This window comes from Sander lucioperca, chromosome 3 (assembly GCF_008315115.2).
Source record: "Sander lucioperca isolate FBNREF2018 chromosome 3, SLUC_FBN_1.2, whole genome shotgun sequence".
Classification (NCBI taxonomy): domain Eukaryota; kingdom Metazoa; phylum Chordata; class Actinopteri; order Perciformes; family Percidae; genus Sander; species Sander lucioperca.
In genome coordinates, this window is record NC_050175.1 from 22,259,799 (window position 1) to 22,281,331 (window position 21,533).

Here is a 21,533-nt window from a genome sequence, read left to right on the forward strand (position 1 = left end):
AAATAGATATTAAAATTGTAGTAACAAATGTGCTGATAGACAGAAGATGCCTCCCTTTTCATTTGGACTCCTCAAATATGAAAGTACTACAGTCCTAATGTATTCCATCAGAATCACATTATTAATGTTAAATGTCATACTATTTCTAATTTAAGTCCTAAACAGATTATTTCTCAAATCATAATGTATTCAACTGAACTTGTTTAGTATTTGTTTTTAAGCCAGTCATTCAGTTTAATTGCCTCTATCCATCCTACTGCTATGTTTGCAACACTCCACATTTTATTGGCTGACTGCACATTTGAGCAGAGTCTTTATTCCTTCTGGATGCATGGGCACTTTAAGAATTGAACTCTCCCGAACTGAAAATACTGACCAGAGAACAGCAACACTACATTAAAGAATAATTACTGTTTGAATGCATTATTTAAGGACCAGATAGACTTTTGCAGCATATCCACCCTGTGCAATCACCTATACAACTTTTTAATACCACTACCTACCATAAGAGGGCAGTAAGGTACAGGGAAGCACAGTTTATTTAATTTGGAGAAAATTAGGCCTATCCCTGAATTCTGAAAGTTTACTTGACCTGACATCTGATTAAAAAAAAATCCAGGATATTTTGCTGTCACGCCTGTATTAATCAATTTGGAGAAATAGCTGTAGCAAAGCCGTTATATGTAGGCTATTTCTTTTTTATATTGTGATATTCAAGGTTGACTTTTAAAGATTATACAGCAAAAACTCTTAGATTATTATAGTGATATGCTACACCGGAAGATAAAGTACTGTATAAACTTATACTGCAATACTGTAATCATCAAGAGAAAATAGAAACAATGCCATCAGGCCTGACTGGAGGTAGGCTAACTTGCAGGCTGCAGAGGCATACCGACGATGAGAAAGGACCAGTAGAAGAGGCAGAAAAATGTAGCAGAGCCCGGTCCTGTCGCCGTGGTTCCGGCTGGATTCGCTTTGCAGGCTGTTTGGGAATACTTAAAACGGGCGCAGAGCCTACACAAGAATGTGCAGTTTTCAGAGGGGCGGAGACAAGCTTTCCTCGCATCCATAGCGAGTAAAAGCGGCGTCCAGGCAGCCTCACTGCTGTAGAGACTAGCCTATAAGTTTACAATAGGAAACAATAATGTTCTCTCTCGGTTCTTCTGGGCCATAATGGGTGGATGTTTTTCAGCCGCAGAGACGAGTTACACAGCCGGGTAGGCATTTTTTTCCGGTGCTGCTGTAACGTTAACCAGAATCGTCCATGGTGAAGTGACCCTGGGATTCGAACAAGTGACCCGCCTAACATAGTTAGAAGTGCTTAGAGAGAACCAACATTGCAACCAGGACGAAATTGCGCAGGGTTACATTAAACGGATCCCAGCCTGATCTTCCTGCGCGCAGTGATAAAGAGCACCCTCCGCGGCTGTTTCCCCGTGGGGTGGCTGTGAAAAGTGGACAGTCTGGTTTGTTTTCTCCATCCACTTCCAGCCTGTATGGAACAAAGTGTGCTTTCTGAAGCATAACCTGCGCCCGTGAGGTGGATCCAGGCGGTTTGTCAGCTTGGGTTTATATGTCGTAACAGTGCTAGTCGAGAGAGTCCAGCTTCTCCCGACAATCATCATGAGGACCACCGAGGAGGCAGAGGGCTTTGACGGCGAGGCCTCCAACACTTCCATGATCTCCGGGGCCAGCAGTCCGTATCAACCCACCACCGAGCCCGTCCATTCAAGGAATGTTTTGGGGGGGATTAGGTGCGACATGGAGTACCTTAAGTCATACTTTGGGATTTTAAAGGCGGTTGAAGTGGTAAGTTTGAGCATTGAACATACATTGCAATGTTCAGAGATTGGTGGATAACGTCTGAGCAGCCACTAACATATGGCATAGCACAGCATAACTATACCTTCAGGGAAAGTAGGTTACTATTCTTCTTTAAAGCAACACTGTAACATTTTGAAACTACTGTATTCTGAGCATCTCACCGTTTACTCCCTGAAGTGGTAAACCCATAATGTTAATTCAAATAGATGTGGCTCTACAGGTCCTGGTTTACCCTGCACCTCATCCCTTAAAATAATGATAGTCAGGTTTACCCCTTGACACGTGAAGGTACAGGGTTGAGGTTGCTAAGGATCCCATTTCTTAATTTAGTAATGCTTTGTACACCTTATTGCCAAACATGTAGGCTGAATGTGTATTTCCAGTAGACTCTTATTTTGAAGGATGCACATTGACTCCAACAAACTAGTACAGTAATTCAATGTTGTCCCCAACAGTGCCTTTATAGTGATCTTATTTTGTGTTTTGTGATATTTTATGTATCTTGTGCTAAGCTAGTATTTCTGTAGGGGCTTCATAACTTTTGTTTTGCATGTTTGCAAGCAGGTAGAAAATTACCTTTCCAATGTTTGAATGCTTGCTGCTATTCCACTGCTACTCCCAAAGTCCTCAAATGTGTCTACCAACTGTGGGCCTACTCACTAATGCACACAGTGATGCCTGTGTATTTGATTAGTTCCTGAATTGCTCTTAGAAAAAAAAAACCCACGTCATTATTTCTTTGACAGAATGTAGTGGTTACTGGAAAAAACAATGTTTTACTGTTATTTTAAATCAATACACCTAAACCAGATGTCTTATGACATAGGTACCAAGCAAAATGAGGGCTCCCAAAGCACTGACAATTCACCAGAGGAGGAAATATCTATCGAGCCAGAACAATTTCTCTTCTTCTGGTGCCAAAAAAACACACAGGCCTGCATACTCATGCACGTGATGTAGTGCGTCCACAACAGGAAAAACCATGGAGTTAAGGAAGCTAGCAATTATAACTAACAATGTTTGTGGATAGCACAAGCAAGCTAGCAGTCCAAACTGTTAGAAGAGAAGATTGCAGAGCTCTGGCTTCTGTGCTTCACTTTTAAAACTTTTGTTTTTGCTCTAGAAAAAGTTTGAAAACAAATTTCAGCTTGTGGGTGTCTGCGTGTCCCACTGGTCTTAGAGAAGCGCACAGCCTGTGCTATTGCACACACCTGTGATGTTTACCTTGGTGTACGTGGGATGTTAGGATAGGAAGCCATCTGTCATCAGCGTGGGAGAGGTTTGGAGCGGACAGTAACTTAAAAAAAAAAAAGGATTCACATTCACAGTCTTCATCTGTTTCACAGCAAATGGTAGAATATTGTCTTTGACTTGGCTGCTCAATGGCTGCACAAACTGAATTTTTATCTTTGTTCTTCTTGAACATTGCTTTAGCTGCAGAAGACTGCCTACTGATAAATAAATGCAATACAGTAAAACTCACACATATTTTATATATATATATATATATATATATATATATATATATATATATATATATATACATACATACATACATACATACATACATACATACATACATACATACATGTGTACATATATACATGTGTATGTATGCATGTATGTATGTGTATGTGTGTGCAATGGTGCTGGTGCTTGGCTTTATGGTTTTGGGATTGCCCATGAATGTACAATATCATTTAAATATCTGAATAGTAGGGATTCCTCTCATGCAACACCATAGTGATATGGGCGCACAAGTAGGGCTGGCTATCATTTCAAAATACTTTGGCTGATACCATACCAGAATTTCAGTACTGATACAAAACATGTTTGATACTTTGCATTAAAACAATCAAAAAAACCCTTTTTTTATTTCACAAAAGAAAAGCCAAAGTTCTTAGATGTAAAGTCCAAACACAAGCAGCCATACAAAAACTTTGCCTGGATAAAATATAGTGAGGCTAAATCTGACGACACTTTAGATGCCGAAAAGTATTTTGTTTAAGTTCAATCACTAGGTCCACAAGTGAGCCTTGGTTTCAAAACATTTACCACCAATGCCAACTTATATGGTAAATAAAAAAACCTGCACACAATATTACAAAGGCACTGATACGAATATAAATGCAGTAACATAACAGCTATGGTACAGCTAAGGTAAATACAAGCATTACCTTAGTTCCTAATACTAATATTCTGTTTACACTTCCTATGTACTTGAATGGTTTGTTCAGTGCTGATACTGACTTCCCAAATAGACCTAGTCATTTCTCCTTCACCTACAAGGACAGGACCATTGAAGTCATTCAAGTTTACATTCAGTACCTCAGAAGAGGCCTACAAGACTGTCTGCCAAACGTTAATAGCTTAACTGGCTTGCATTTTTACTGTTCTGTCCTCTAATCGTTCAGCTCTTTGCCAGCTGAGGCTGTGTGATGACCTTCGAGAACTGATTGATGACAATGCAAAGCTGACTGCATGTGATGTACTGTACATGTACAGGACCGGTTCTGCTTAATCTGGAAACACTGCGAAGGAGGTGTTGTGTCTGTTATTTATTCATATACTGTGTTTACAGAAAGTTGCTCTGAAAGTTGCTGAAAGGGCAGTGTGAGCATGTGTTAATGGATCATCTTTGTACATAAATAAGTTATATGGAGTAATGATTAGCATCCATGCAAAATGGACTGGTACAGTACAATACATGCTGCATTGCACTGCATGCTTCTTTAAAAATCATCTTTTTGCACACATTGAGGAATAAGGAGTTCTGCTGTATAAAATACAAGGTTGAATGTAAAGCTTTTGTGGTGATGTCAGTTTTGCATATCATCACCCAAAAGTTAGTGGGCCCCTAATACCTCATATACCCCCTCTGGCAATGTCCATATTTCCTTCAGACTTTGCCAAGAAAAAGTTTATATTATATTATATTATATTATATTACATTCAGGCCTTGCACTAAGAAAGACATGTCTGACATTTGCACTGATCCATGATTACTGAGAAATTCTTTGTTTCCCTATGCACAGACCAAGGTGCTAAGTAGAATAGAACTGTGTAGTTGTTTCACACCGGCGCACTAAAATGCATTTGCACAGGCTCTTATAGAGCCAGTAAACTTGTCATACCTTGGATGAATGGATAGACAGGCTTCAACTGACCCCGTACTGATCAGGAACAACCCCCAGTAGGATGTAACCTGAGCAAGGTGTGTCCATACTGAGAGCAGGTTTGTCTTTGTCACTCTGCTGTGACTGGGTCAACAAAGACCAACTGAAATTCAGCTCATGCCCCTCTACAGGAACATGATATCTTGTAGCACCTGACAGTACACCAATCAAGCCCTTTTTGTTTCCCAACAAGCTTCACGATGAATAGGCCTAACAGTTCACTCATAATGGAATGTGAACCCACGTTTCCCTATTCTAACAAGTGGTAATTAAATATTATGGTAAGGTGTTTTTTCAGTCTGTGGATGTTGTGTAATGAAGTTACCAGATGCTCCCAAATGTCAGTGAGCACTTCCTGTTCTAAAGGGGACACCATATGCTCCATTTTCTTCTGGTTGAAACATTACTTATTCGATGCTTGAAGGGAGACATAAGGACAACAAGAACGTTGTGCATGCATGTGGGGAAACATGCATGGCGTTGCCTACACACACCAACACACACTTACTTTATCCTCTGGGGTGAAGTATAACTTGTATTCAGGCTACATTTTCCGTTACATACATGACTGTGGGCTGCTGCTGAAGCATATTCAACATTTTGGGTAATTTCTTTGTGCATGAGGTCCCATAGCACTTGGAGTGCAGCATACAGTGTTGCATAGTCTTCCCAGCAAGGCCTCTTTTCTCCCCCATTAGTTTTTTGCACAGAACAGATGGTGTATAAGAAGGGGATCTGAGTTTAAGAGGCCTTTAAAGGCAACTAATAATGTGCATAATCCCAAAGATAAGGATGTGTGTGCATGTGAGAGAGAGAATAGGAAGAGAGTTGATGTGCATGATGGTGCATTTATGCATGCACATTGAACAGGTTGTGTAGGGGTGAAGGTTGACATAAAATCATTACTTACAAGATTATCCAGTATAGTGCTTTGTTATCCCTCGCCTCCTCCCCTGTGGCTGCCTGACACCTGCTACACAAAGACTCGGGGAAAGCAATATGCTCTCTTCAAGAGACATGACATCAGCCCTCGGCCGATGCAGCCCTCCACTGTTTGGGTGTAACCTTTTTGTGGTTGTGTTACTGTCACACATGGATTTCTATCCAACTACATGCTTTAATGAGGCTTTAGCAGCTGCACAAAATATGAAAACTTTGTCTTAATAATGGTGAATTTGTGTTCTGTTTTGTCGTTTTTGTCGACAATGTGACTGCTAGACATATTGTGTCCATGCATTACTATATGTAGATCTTTAGGTTTTTCCTGTGAGGCAAGAGCCTGAGATTTGGAAGACTGAACAAAGAGTCTGTCACAAACAGGAGAGTTCATCACACAACAACACTCTGCTTGTCAGAAACAGTAGACTCTGCTCATTAAACTGGATGAATAGGGCTGACAATTGAGCTGCTGAGAGCTCAGGGAGAGAAGGAGGGGTCTTCTGCTAATGAGACTGTTTGGGGTTGTTCTAAAATGCATTTGCTCAGCAGTGTCAAAGCAATAAGAAGCAACGAGCTGTGATGGCTAAAAAAGAAAAGAAAATCTATATTGGGTTTCACAAACAACCGCAGTGTTTGAATTTTTAAAAAAGCCTTTAACTTTGAAGCTTTTTTACATGGACACTTTAGTGTCAAAATAGCTCCTTAATGAACAAGTTTCAAATGTTTAGATAAAACCGCTTTAGAGAGACTTTTCTGCAACAGAAAGGGAATAAATGTCCTATCTCTGGAAAAAAGCTTTGCTGTATAGCTGGTGAAATTCAGCTTCTTGCAAATGTTATTCCAAATAGGCACACCAAAAAACGGGCAAAATATAAACAAGCAAATATACCTTTCCTGTAAGATGAACATTGAGATTTACGACCAGTCTCCATACTAGGCACATGATTTGCAAGTCATTGTCCTTCTTACATCTTCTATAAATGAAGCCTATTTTTTATACACACAGACACACACACACACACACACACACACACACACACACACACACACACACAGATACAAACAGTAGGTGAAAGCTCTTATTTCATCTCCTCAGCTCAGAACACAGCTTTGCACGCCAATGATATGTGTGCCTTCATATTTATGCTTGTTTGACTGTATCCATCTATTTTTGTCAAGTCATTTGTTGTGGTGGCAAAATGTTTGTAAGGATTTAAAGATGAGGCTTATGTTGGAGCCATCAGAGGCTCCATGTGGGTATGCATTCCAACACATATTATGTCATGTATAAATGGTACAGAGATTTATGGAATTAGGTGTTCTGTTGATACCTTTGGTTATAAACAGTTGGTGCATTACATAGTTTTAGTCAATGGCCTTGATGTTTCTTAATTATCAGTTTTCTTCTTCCCTTCTGTGTTATCTGACCATTTTGGTTATATAATGTTTGGTTGCTAATGTTTGTATTTCTCTCACTGCCCAAATTATTTAGATAATCTGACCACATCCCTAAACTCATGCATGTGCAATTCCCTTGACTTTGTTGCCTTGATGACAGAGGAAGCAGATTTCAAAGAGATTGGCACCCAACGATGATTTGTGTGTCTTAAGGCCCACTTGCCATAAACTTGAGTGTAAATGGTGCTCATTTAAGCATGAGGTTGCCTGGAATAATAACTTTGCATTATATAAACTTGCCCTTGCTGCAGCCAGGGATTCTTATTTATCCAAACTAATATGTCAAAATAAAAACAACCCCAAATTTCTCTTTGAGACTAGCAAAAGTCATCAAAGCAACCTGGAGCGGTGAGATATTCAGTGTCCTGCTTATAGAGAAGAAGCAGCTAATGAAGCAGCACTTCAGTCATCTGTACAAAAACGACTACTGCAGTTTAATGAAAACTTTACACTGCCTTCTACTGTTGTCAAAGTCTTTCCTGCACTGTTAGTGTTGTAACTGAGTTGGTGAGCTTAACACAAACTGTAACACAAACTGTTATGTCTTTAAAGAAAGCATGTGTCAAGTGTTGTGGCAGTTTCTAAATCAGCCATGACACTTTACGTCTAGGTACCTTTTGCAAATAAAGGAAAAAGAAAAGGAAAAGAAAGCCTTCACACCTGTGTAAAGTTGCATCTGCTCATGCAAAACTGGCCTGTGCAGTTTGCATGAACATTTATGAATCCATGTAATCAAACACTATTGTAATGCATTATCTCAGTGCTGTTGTATCTTAAGTGTATAGAGTAGAGTTCAACACAGATAATATACAAGGCATGCCTTAGTTGACAATAAAACTGTCCTTCCATGCACAAGTACATACAAAGACTGATACAATAAGGTAAAAAGCTTAGTGAATAATGGCCCAGAGTGGTTGTGTCATTTGGAAAAGCTCAAAACGTTGCCGTGGACTTTTTTGTTACAGTTTAACCTCCATTCATCCCTCAACTTAAACCCATCATTATACAATATATTGTATCAAGATTTAATACAAAATGTCAAAACTGCCTCGCTCTGGTAGACCAAGTAGATCTGGTCTAAACTGGTTTGAATTCGGCTGCTTCAGGGCATTCTCCTGGTTCTGTTATGTCTCTGGTTCTTGGACCACTCTGAGCCAATCGGTAATCTGTGTGTGGTTTTGTTGAGGTCTAGATGGCAAGAGGAACACCTTAATAGCAGAATTCTTCCCATACTGTGGTTTGTTGATGGATGTTGGCTGGAGGGAGGCATCTTCACAGGCTGCCAGGAGTGGGACTCTTGAGATGGGCTCATGGCCTCTGGTCTATTCATAGGACAATCACTTCATCATCTGGAAAGCTTGGAATTTCAGCACTAACAGACACTTGCATAAAGTTACAGAAATGGCTTCACCTACATGCTCTTTTATGCTTAAGAGCAGTATTTCAGTACACATTTATTTTGGGATTTTTATATTACACATTGAAGAAAATATGACAGTAAATATTTTTATTTTTGTAGACTAGCTCAAACTTGAATGACTCTGAGATTCATCCAGATTCCAGTCATACAAATCAAACGTGTAGAGTAATTGTGTAAGAGTTTGATTGATATCATTAAGACAGTTAACATACAGTACAAATATACGGTACACTCAATATGTCCTTCTACTGTTCTTCTTTACTTCAGGTCCTATCACTTATTGGATTCATCTGCATTGAGACCATCATGATGTGTTCTCCCTGTGGGGGGGTGTACTTCTTCGAGTTTGTCAGTTGCAGTGCCTTCGTGGTGACAGGAGTCCTCCTCTTTATCTTCAGCCTCAACCTGCACACCAAGGTGCCCCATGTCAACTGGAGCCTCACGGTAGGTACAGGCAGACGCAAGGTGCCATAGGACCAGACACATGATATATTTGACTCAGTTAAGAACAATAGGTTCTTGACGAGGGTTGTGACAAGAGTTTGAGACAAAATGGCAGCGGGTGACATTGTTTGACACAACTGCTGGGGCTACCAAAGCCAAGCTACCAAAGTTCACTCTTGAACTTTGAAGAGATTGCAAGCCTGGGAAGTTTAAAGCTTTAGTGCGTAACTTTTTGATATTAATGAACGTCCGTTACATTCAAGCCATTGCCAAATGAGTTGCTACAAAGCTAATTAAAACTATCAGCTCCACACAACTCTCTCTGTATTTGTCAGTCTGGCTATGTTCACAAGATTGTAGCGTCTGTTGACTTTCCCGCGCAGAAACTCGAGTGAAGATAATTACCTCTCTGTACCTCTGTTTTTTAAATCCTCCATGTCCTCCTAGGCTACTAGCAACTGTGTGTGTGTGTGTGTGTGTGTGTGTGTGTGTGTGTGTGTGTGTGTTATGGTTTTGTTGTCATTACTACGCACTATAGCTTTAAGCTTGGATCATTAGAGTCCTTGTGTCTGAACTGTACATAACACAACAACAGGTTGGACTATGACAAAAATACATTTGCAAAAACGGTGTGTGGAAGCATTTGGTTACAGCAACAAGACTATTGACAAGGGGATTCCTAATCACATTTTGTCAGAGAGGCTATCTAACAGATTATCACCTTGGCTCATATATAAATCCAGCAACATGCTTCATCTTTTAATAGCAAATTCATAAGCAGTGGTTCTGCAAATTATTATATGGATTTAAGTCCTTAAACTTAACTTTTTGCTGGAATTTCTAGATTGGGTGATAAATAACTAGACGCAAAAAAATCCACCTCAGCAGTACTCTGTGTTTCGTGCTACTTATGCAAATGTTAGCATGCTTATATGTTAAACTACGATGGTAAACATAGTAAACATTATACCTGCAGCATTAACATGTTAGTGGTGGCAGTGTAAGCATGTTAACATGCTGAGGTTAGCATTTAGCTCAAAGTACCACTGAGCCGATGAGTACAGCCGCTAGCATGACTGTAGACCTTTAGTCTTGATACTCTGTTAAAAGATTAAATTGATGTTTTGTTCTTGATTTACATAATTGTCATGGCAATATTAAACTATATACCCTGCGTTGTGTATCACAGCAAATCTGATCTACCTGTACATTGACTGCTTATAGTCAGTGTATAGCCATGTATTTATTATCAGGCTTAGCACAAGCTCATTATACCAGGTAACTGTGAAACTTCAGTGAGTATGTAACTGGTTGGGAGGGTGTACAGTTTCAGTGTTACCACCAGAATATGCATTTGCCTATATACACACATTGGTGTGTTCTGAGTTGCAGCCAAGTATCCTTTACAGAGGGGAGGGGAAAAACAAGAGTCTTAAACTGTATTTCCAGAGGCCACACAGCGTACATATCGTAGTAAAGCAGTGGATGTTAATGTCCAAATCCACCCATAGCTATCAGATTGCTTTATGGCATCCTTGGTACAGTATTACACCTCATACATGAATAAAGGGTGTGCCTTTGGCTTCTACTTTTGCCAGAACAACACCAAATGAAAGCTTTTTACAGTCTCGGAGTGGCAGTCCATATAATCTAAAATCCTACTGTTCGTTCTTTTTCTTAGACAGTCTGTTCATTTTCTCCTGAGCCTCACTGGAATTTTTAATGTCAGCTCTGACAAGTTAATTAGAAAATGCATTTCCTGCAGAAAATGCGTGTGAATGCTAAAAAGCTAAATTGCTGAAGCTAAACTGGATTGCTAACTTCATAGGAAGAAGGTGAAGTAGTGAGAATAGTTGGAAAAGTGGGAATGGTTTTAATTAGTATGAATTTCATTGAAAAGTTGAATAACACCACTCATGTTAAAAAAGATGTGGAATATTTAAAGGCTAACACTAAAGTAAACTAAAATTTAAAAGTTTAATAATGCCAAAAGATGTAGAACATTTTACTGTTTAAATTAATTTTCTTGCTGAAATATGTGTATGTCTAAAAAAGTCATAGTATAGTATGTCGAAAAAAGTCAATATAGTATGTCGAAAAAAGTCGTAGTATAGTATGTTGAAAAATCTAGTATGTTGAAAAGAAGTCATAGTATGACTTATTTGATATACTATACAATTTTTTCATAGTATGTCGAAAAAAGTCATAGTATATCAAAAAAGTCATAGTATGTAAAAAAAAAAAAAGTAATAAAAAAAGTCATGGTATAGTATGTCGAAAAAAGTAATAAATAGTCATAGTATAGCATCAACATCATGAATATTAACACACAACTTTCCATTTATCTTAACACCCTGAGCTATCTGACCTGACACACAGGTTTATGTTTTGGTCATATTAGTCTTTTTCACTTTGACCTCAAAACTCACTGCAACACATAACACAACCTTCAGTCTTCTAAGCATTCTCCTATCACCTTGAGTCATTAGAAGTCATAGTATAGTATGTTGAAAAAGTCATAGTATAGTGTGTTGAAAAAAGTTATAGTATAGTATGTCGAAAAAAGTAATAGTATAGTATATCGAAAAAGTTATAGTATGTCGAAAAAGTCATTAAAAATTATAGTGTAGTATGTCGAAAATGTCGGAAAAAAGTCATAGTAAAGTATTTCGAAAACGTATGGACACACAACCTTGTGTTTTCCAGACATTCTCATATCACTCTGAGCTATCTAACCTGACACACAGGTTTATGTTTTGAGCATATTTATCTTTTTCACTTTGTATATTGGACCTTAAAACTCACTGCAACACATAAGGTTTGAACACACAACCTTCAAGCATTCTCCTATCACCCTGAGCTATCTGACCCGACACACATTACCGTGGTGTGTTTGCTATTTGACTTTCACTTAAGACTCAGTGATATTTAGTATAGTAATTCATAAAAAATGTCAGTAAGTCATAGTATAGTATGTTGAAAAAGTCATAAAAAGTCATAGTATTGTATGTTGTAAAAAGTCATAAAAAGTCATAGTATAGTATGTCGAAAAAGTCATGAAAAAGTTGTAGTATAGTATGTGGAAAAAGTCATGAAAAGGTCAGCATAGCATGTTGAAAAAAATAATAGTATAACATATCGAAAAAAAGTTATAATACATGTAATGTCAAAAATATTCAGTATAGTAGGCCTATGTCGAAAATTTTCATAGTATATGTCGAACAAAATGGTAAAAAAAAGTCATAGTATAGTATGTCTAAAAAAAGTCATAGCATGTTGAATAAAAAAAGTCATAGTATAGTATGTCTGAAAAAGTCATAAAACAGTTATAGCATAGCATTTCGCAAAAACATCATAATTATGAACGCACAACCTTTGGTTTTCCAAACATTCTCATATCTCATAGTATTTTTGACCTCAAAACTCACTGCAACACATAAGGTTTGAACACACAATTTTCAGTCTAAGAGTTATGCTGTCTGACCCAACACACATGACTGTAGTGTCTTTGCCTTTTGACTTGAAGGCCCAGACACACAGAGCCGCAGGGCTTAAAGTATTCCTGCACCGTGGGATTTGTTTTGATGCGCTGGATTTAACCAATCATCGACCACCTACCAATGAAATGAGTTCTAGCCAATCAGATGCAAAGTAGGGCGGGTCTTTGCCGAAATGTGAGAGTGCGGTGCCGGTGTGGTCTCCGTGGTAACGCGGCTAAAAAAATGAAGGCAAGAGGCAAAGTTTATCAAAACTTGGAGCATGTAGATACAGCTTTAGTTGAGAAAGGAGTTAAAAACAAATGGCGCTGGGCATGAATAGAGGACAAGAGGAAAAGGGTGGAGACGGGAAGCTGTTTAGCACTTGGTGCCTCAAATTGAGGGAGCCGGGTGCTTGCTTCTGCAGCGCATGTTCAAGGAAGATACTGTACGGCAGCAGCGGTAAGAAAGTGCTTGCTAGTCATTAGATGCTAGTCACAAAGCTTCGGTCCGTGCACTCTGTCATACGAGTACGTTACCGGCAACGACCGCTGCGACTGCACCTTCATTGACCGACCGTGATACAAACAATATGTGTGTGCACGTTCATAGCGGAACATGATTTGTCATGAACGGTGGCCACTGTGTAAAAGCTATCTGAAGCCCAAACTGCCTTGACAAAGCTGTCTGTTTGTTATTAGCATGGCAGTTATTTAAACATAACGGCCTTGCCCCAGAGTTTAGACGTCTAGCTATATGAAAAGCTAAACAATGCAACGTTTTTAATAAATGTAAAGCAGCTAATGTCAACATGGACAAAATCATGAATGTACTAATTCGCTTTTTTGATGATGACCTGGCCAAAGTAACAACACAACATCTAGAAAGTTTTGTTTTCACAATGATTCATTGTAGGATTATGATATTATTGCAATATGTAAATCTACATTGACTCTTAATTTAACAAAAAGGTTTCAGGCTCAGGATTTTTTTTCACTTTAAGCCCTGGAGCCGATAATCAGCCGTTGGACAGTCTGGCGAGGTCAGTGACTCGAGTCTGTTCGGTGTGTTCCGTGCCGTCGTCGGTCCGAGGGGCTGTCGGCCTTCATTTTGTCCGATTTGACATGTATAATCGGCGGGGCGGGCACTGCCGGCAGTTGGACTCAAATGACCTATCTGATTGGTATAGTGCTAACCCAGAAACGGAGAGCGGAATGAGTGTGACTAGAGTCTCTCAAAACCTGATGAAAATCTTTTAAACTGACCTTTGTTGATCTGAAATGAAGACCTATTCAGCAACTGCATGGCTATGCTATGCCTATTTCTCGCTTAAAATGTTTTCAGAAACACGTTTCGGTGAACTATTTTAGTACAATATGAGATTGTATTCTGAACAAGCCGCCATGACAGTCTGTCTTTGAATTTCCGGAGAAACCAGACCCACGTGACGCGTTCGTCCAATCAGCTGCCGGTTTTCATTTTTGGGCGACAATACAGATTAGCGCCGCCTGCTGTTATGGAGACGTATTGCGTCTTGTCGCTTTGGTGTGTTCCGAGGCACTTTTTTGACCAATTTGGGGAGACTGATCAGCCCAACGACAACGTTTGGCCATCAGCTCTGTGTGTCTGGGCCTTAAGACTCACTGTTATTTAGTATAGTAATTCATAATTTTTTTTAAATAAAAAGTCATAGTATAGTATGTCGAAAAAGTCATTAAAAAGTAATAGTATGTCGAAAAAAGTGATAAAAAGTCATGTATGTTGAAAAAGGTCAGTATACAGTAGTATGTCGAAAATGCCAAAAACATCTTAAAAAGTCATAATATATTATGTCGAAAAAACTCAGAATACTATGTCGATAAAAGTCAAAGGTATAGTATGTTGAAAAAGTGATTAAAAAAGTCATAGTATAGAATGTCGAAAAAGTCATAGTATAGTATGTTGAAAATTTGATTAAAAAAAAGTCATAGTATAGCATGTCGAAAGAAGTCATAGTATGTCGAAAAAGTGATTAAAAAGTCCTAGTATAGTATGTCGAAAAAAATCATAAAGTTATAGTATAGTATGTAGAAAATAGTCATAGTAAATCGAAAAAAGTGATAGTCATAGAATAGTATGTGGAAAGAAGTCATAGTATAGTATGTGGAGTAAAGTGATAAAAAGTCAGTAAAGTAAGTCGAAAAAAATGATTAAAAAAAGTCCTAGTATAGCATGTTGAAAAAACTCATAGTATAGTATGTCCAAAAAAAGGGATAAAAAAGGCATGGTACAGAATGTTGAAAAAATTCATAGTATGGTATATCAAAAAGAGTCATAGTATAGTATGTCGAAAAAAAAATATTAAAAATTCATAGTATAGTATGTCGAAAAAGTCATAAAAAAGTCATAGGAGAGTATATTGAAAAAAGTCATAGAATATGTTGTTGAGAAAAGTCATAAAAAAGTCATAGTATCATATGTTGAAAAAAGTGATAAAAAAGTAAGTATAGTATGTTGAAAAATTGTCATATGTCGAAAAACGTAACTGAATAGAATTTCTAAAAAAAAAAAGTCATAGTATAGCATGTCGAATAAATCCATTAAAAAGTCATAGTATGGTTTGTCGAAAAAAGTATAAAAGTATCCATTAGTATGTCGAAAAAAGTGATAAAAAAGCCATACAATAATATGTTAAAAAAGTGATGAAAAAGTCATAGTATAGTATGTCAAAAAACGTCAAAAAGGTCATAGCAAGTACGACGGAAAAAGTCATAAAAAAGTTATAATATAGTATGAAGATAAAAGTCATAGTATAGCAAGTCGGAAAAAAAATCATAGTATAGTATATCGAAAAAAGTCATAGTATAGTGTGTTGAAAAAAGTCTGGAAGAACATCCAAACTCTACACAAAAAGGCTCAGCCCGAACTGGGGATCAAACCAAATGTCAGAGTCTGCAGTGCCTACTTACTGGTAATTGTTGGAGCAGTGCTAACCACTTTCACAGTGCATGTCTGTTGAAAAAAATTATGAAAAAGTCCTATTATAGTATGTCGAAAAAGTCATAATAAGGCGACCAAAACAAGTTGAAGAATTAAGAATCGGAAAACAATGGACCTTTTTCACAGCAGACATTTTGACTTGTCATAGTAGGAAAAGCACAGCTGAAATTGATAACCTTAACGATGGCTCAATTCCATCAAGTGTCCCAGTAAGCTATTTCAGTGAGTCAACATGCACAATACCAGGGTCTCTCCTAAGTGGAATGCAGCCATCATTAATGGTTTTGAATACACCTGTCAACATGTCTGCCGTGAAAAAGGTCTATACTGTGAATGCTGCTGAATCAGCATTTACACATTTTTTTTCCTCTCAGGTGATTAGTAGTCTAGAAATATGTAATTAACTTGTATTATTTGTGTGCACAAGCATGTGGAGAAGTAAGTTTGGTTGTGGGTTGCCATTAGACTCACAGAGGAGGTTGTTATTGTCAGTGTTATTGCTATAAACATGCTGTTATGCACAGATATATTGAGTTTTCCGTGTTTTGTAAAGAAATAATTGTATTTGGAGGACAACAAATTCTGTGTTTACAACACAAAAACCCTTTACTATTCACTTTTGTTCAGTAAACTGTAGCACAGAAAGACTTACAGATTGATTTCACAGTCTCTGCCCTGACTCCAAACTGTTGTAGCCAACAAGCCCATGATGCTCTGTTCCACTCCACAGTTGTAGACTGTACCCCTTGCTGTTTACGTCTATCAAGTTCAAAGCTGCTCCAGTCACATTAAGCCCCTGGGATTTTTACTATGAGTAAGCATTTTAGAGTGTTAACCAACTGTTAACCCTTCGGCTGCCTTCCCCTGTTTCCTAACTCTAAACCATGGACTGCCATTCCTCCTTTGTGGAGTAAGTTGTTTTATAATGTGGTCGAGAGTCTCAGGAGGGTTTTGTTCGTACAATTATATGCTATGTGATCCCATCTCCTCTAATTCACCCTCTATGATGACTTTGGCAGCACAGAGGGGGAAACACACAGGTCCTGACTCCCTTTCCCGCCCCTTAAACACGGAAATGAATACAGTCTTGGGATCCTGTTGTAAAGCCACTTGGTGACTTTTAGTTATTATGTTGAACTTCATGGTTTTAGTTTGTGTGGACGAGCTGGCTTTGCACAACCGGCTAGAGAGACAGATACAGGCAGACCAATCGGTGCATCGTTTTCCTAATTCGCACAGCCAAATAACTGTCGGCTGTCGGACGTTTCACAGCCTGAAGGGGAGGGAGAGGGAGAGATGGATACTAGTGTTGTTATTCTCTTTTTAAAAGGAGAGCAACGGTTTAAATACTGCCAATGTACCCAGTATATTCTGGTTGTTTTGTTCTGGGGACAGACATTATCTCATCACAGTTAATGCATGTTGGTTTTGTATCTGTTCAAAAAGCATTATTTGTTCTTATTCAAATAATGTATTTGTGTTTGTTTACACCCCTACTACACACACACCCCAGTATCAAAGCATCCATTTAGGACCACTGTGTACAGAATAATATTACAAGCAAAGGCTTAAGATTCCTGATTGGTTTCAATCCAGCCTTGTTTCTCTGTTATTCTGCCGGCAATGATCTACATCTCTCTGCTGAATCGGATCACACAGCTGAGGTTTGGGGTTATTATTAGCTATAGTCATTAATCTATCATCAGTTCAGACCAGAGACCACTTTGCTCATGTTGTATTTACTTTACCTACAAGCTGGATCCAATAAAAGCTTGGTTTGACAGCTGAAGTTTGCCACCCAAGCAGACAAAAGACATGAAATACTTCCGTACTATCTCTGTTTGGCTTTCAAAACGAATCAGGTTTAGATGTGAAAGGTGTGGGTAGTTGTATTTTTGCATGAAGCTTTCTGGCTCTGTGGGACTTGCTTAGACTGTTAAGAGAATATATTTCAAAATTAGTGTTCTGCTGCATCCTCTAGGATTTCCATAGTTGCAGTCCAATAAGCATTTCTAGCTTCTATCATGAGAGCACAACAGAAACATAGAACAGCATACAGTATGTGTTAAAATATGATTAACCCTAAACAAGCACCCCCTTTTGTGCACAAACCCAATATACAGTCCTGATTCTGGTCTCTTCTGTAAGAGAAGTTTCTATCAAAAAGATGACATTAGTGATACAGAGCCCTGTTTACAGAGGTTTTTTTTGTATATTTGTTATTGGTTTATGTTAACTGAGGATATTATGTAACTGCTTGCTACAAGCACATTACATCTCTTCTCGTTAGTATAGTTGACAGTATCTCTAGTTTGATTGCCCGACGGGGAGGAACATTTTTTTGGGGGGGGGCAGCAGTTGTAGCTCAGTCCGTTGGGACTTTCCTTGGGAAAAACTTTAAACTCAACTATTATATATATTTGTAAAGCATACTAGTTTGGTTCAGTGCTCTAGATGGAGAGAATATTGTAAAACAATGACACTATCCAATTATAAGCCAGAGAGCCAGTGGTTTGGTGCAGTCTGTGCTTGTGTTATTTAAGGTTTTACAGAGTGCCAGCCTGGTTCAAACGTGGAATTTGGGAAGCTTTGGGTAGCTATTCTGTACCATGATAAAAGGGACACTGAGATGGGAATAGGCAGCATTTCCTGTTTAACCAGTTGGGTGAGATGAGAGTGTGTGTTAGTGTATTGTGAGCAATGTATGTAGTGTGTGCATCTGAGTGTGTGTAGTGGTTTAGTGGCAGTTAGCATGAGGTGTTTTGGTTCCATACTGATTAACCCCAGGATCAGTGGCTGCTTCGCCTGTTATGTGTGCGCACTGACTTGTATGTACGAGTGTGTCTGTTTTAGTGTTTGTGACATCACCATTGTATGAGCGTTGTGTGTCATATGAGAGACCACCGTCTGCCATGATCCCAATCACACATCTGATCACGAGGGCTGAGCACTTCATTATAAACCCTTCCCTAACTGCCTATACTGCTGAAAACAGGAGAGCAACACATCAAAGGGAAGTGTCTTTCATTCTCCTTCTCATGTGTAAAATCATGGGGGATGGAGTGAGTTATGTGTGTTTGTGTGTAATATGAGGTACTAGTTGGCTAGTATAGGCTGTAGGCTTCTTTGCCCTCCTGCAGTTTTAAAGCCATAGTGAAGGGCCAGTTTGCAGTCTGTCTGGTTATAAGAGTGTGAGCTAAATCTTTGTTTGTTCAACATGGTACAACATTATCCAGGATGTCCTACCTAGAACTAAATGGGTTAAAATTGTGTCAAAATGGCTTCGAATGTTTTTTATCTGTAGCATTGGTATCTGCATTGATGCAGCTCCTCTGCACTTATGTGCAGCATTTATTTTGTAATACATTCCAGATTTCATGATTGCTTTAATACTTTCAATGATGTGCTTTAGGGGTAACAAACATCTCCTGCTGTGAGAAAAAAATGTCTTGAAAATGATTGAAATGTAAAATGCAGGAGGCAGCTGTTAAAGTATCACTTTGAGTGCTTTAGGTGCATTCAATTAAAGTATTGTGTTAAAGGGATAGTTCAAATATTTTAAAGTGGGGTTGTATGAGGTACTTATCCATATTCATTGTATTAACTACCTACTTTGGTGCTTTAAAAGGGTTAAGAACTAACAAAACTAGCAAACAAACTAACCAAACCGTTTTTGTGCCTTCCCTGTAGGACCTGGTTAACACGGCTGCCAGCACCTTCTTCTTCTTCTTGTCGTCTCTTGTGTTGGCCTGCATCAACCACAACACTGGAGCTGAAATAGCAGCAGTGGTGAGTAGTCAGAACCATCCTCCTTTGCCCAGATATACAGATACAAAACATGACATCTTTACAAACCTCTATCAGTCATCAAGTTTCCCTATCAAGGCAGAAATATACTGATTAATTTTAATAGTGTTGGCTAAAACCTCAGCAAAGGTCTCATTTAGGTACCTTACTTTTTATCTCATACGTGTGGGTGAGCAGAGGAGACTGAGGAGCTGTTCCTGGTTCTGTTTTGTTCTGACCAGATCCCTGAATTATTTGACTGCTGCTGCTGCTGCTGCTCTAGTTGCTATCTGATCTGAGTCACATGCTGTCTGATTAGAGAGCAGAACGCTGCCAAACCTTAATGCACATGTTTTAACACTAGACCGTTTGTGTGTGTGTGTGTGTGTGTGTGTGTGTGTGTGTGTGTGTGTGTGTGTGTGTGTGTGTGTGTGTGTGTGTGCGCGTGTGTGGCAATGACAATAATTTATATGTGTGTCTATCCATGCACCTTAAAACATGTAAGCTTTTAAGCCTAATATTAGTCTGTACAGATTTTCGTGCCTAAATCAAGATTGCATTGACACATTTATTTCAGGAGCTGGGTTGCTATGCAAGCGTTTAGTCCTTTGTTTCCCATTCCATTTCAGACATTGTTATTATACTTCCTGTTTGTGTTTCCACTTGTATGCAGATCTTTGGCTTCCTGGTGACAGGTGTGTATGGAGTTAACACCTTCCTGGCGGTACGGAGGTGGCGCCGTGGCAATGGGTGTCAGGGGGCGGCTCAGACCAGCGAGTACATGCGAGCACGCACGGCATCTCGTGGAGAAATGGAGGCACGACCTGAACTTGGATGAGTGCTGGCAGAGAGTCAGACTGAAAGGAAAGCCACACTACCGGCAGCTGACTGAGATAGACTCTGCCCTCAGAACAGTATTTCATTCAAGTCTTGAGTGCAAGGGCCATCTCAAGCTCACCACATGCTTTTGACTTCTCCTCACCTCAGCCGTGCTTTCTGCCTGCCCAGCCACTGAATAAATGTTCATTTCATAGCCACAGATGAGCTCTGTGGCTTTGTTTATCAGGCATCCTGGCTTCAGAGACACATGAAGACTCTAAAGTGAAGAGCTCCAGTCACAATTGAAGGTATTCTCTGTAAAACCTTTCACCCATGTACCTTTCTAAGTCAGTATGAATGATGACTTCCACAAAGAGCCAAAAAAAGGCTGACCTTACTCCAACTGTGCACTAACTCCTGCTTTGGCGTAGGTGTTGACTTTTTTTTTAGAAATAGAAAGTTTTGTTTTTCACTGTGAATGAAGTCGAGTTACAGAAGGTTTGTACAGTTTGCTTATTTCACGCCGCTGTCTGTGAAATCTGTGGTAATAAATGTGACCTGTGAGCAAAACATGAGATATTTGAATCTAAAGATTCCACATGCTGACATGTTTGTTTCCCCTTCGCCGCTATTAAGCTCCCTGCTGCCAACAGTTATACAGTAACAGTACAGGGTCGTTCTTCATCAACTGCAATGAAGACAGGCAGCACAACAAAAGGTCAACATTTTGAAATTAGTGCTAAAAGATCTTCTTTGCAACACAAATGCATCCAGTGGGTTTGCCACAATAATGAGACCAATGTAAAAATGTATTTTCTGTCCCAAGTTGTGTATAAACTATTCAAAAGATATTCACACTAGCATTCCTAAGATTTTAATTTCGAGGTCTGTTAGGTCAACACTGTGAGACAGGAGAAGGTTGTATCACGCGATGATCGTAATTGGTATCTTGTTACCTTTGCACATACTGTATCCAAGGCTTCAGGTTACGCAAATGTTGATGGTACATCAGTGAGATTAATTATGAAACACACCTCAGTAGATGCCCTTTAGCCCATAGACTGTATCTCAGGTATTGACACACTCCTTTCATCTTTGATTCTTAAAAAAAAGCATTTGAAATAAAATCACAGGGTGCCTCGGTTAAATGTTGTATTTCTTAAGGCCTTCCTAATTATTAGACATGATAGGACTATCATAAAGAATGGA

At 38.9% G+C, this 21,533-nt stretch overlaps 1 protein-coding gene across 1 annotated transcript; it reads left to right on the top strand.

The window, feature by feature from the left end:
- The first annotated feature begins 838 nt into the window (after positions 1–838).
- On the top strand, positions 839–21,436 carry cmtm4 (CKLF-like MARVEL transmembrane domain containing 4). Its single transcript, XM_031276621.2, has 4 exons — positions 839–1,812; positions 9,088–9,264; positions 19,410–19,508; positions 20,179–21,436. Exons 1-4 carry the CDS (start codon positions 1,627–1,629, stop codon positions 20,341–20,343), a joined length of 627 nt encoding a protein of 208 aa, XP_031132481.1. The 5' UTR covers positions 839–1,626; the 3' UTR covers positions 20,344–21,436.
- The last annotated feature ends 97 nt before the right edge of the window (positions 21,437–21,533 follow it).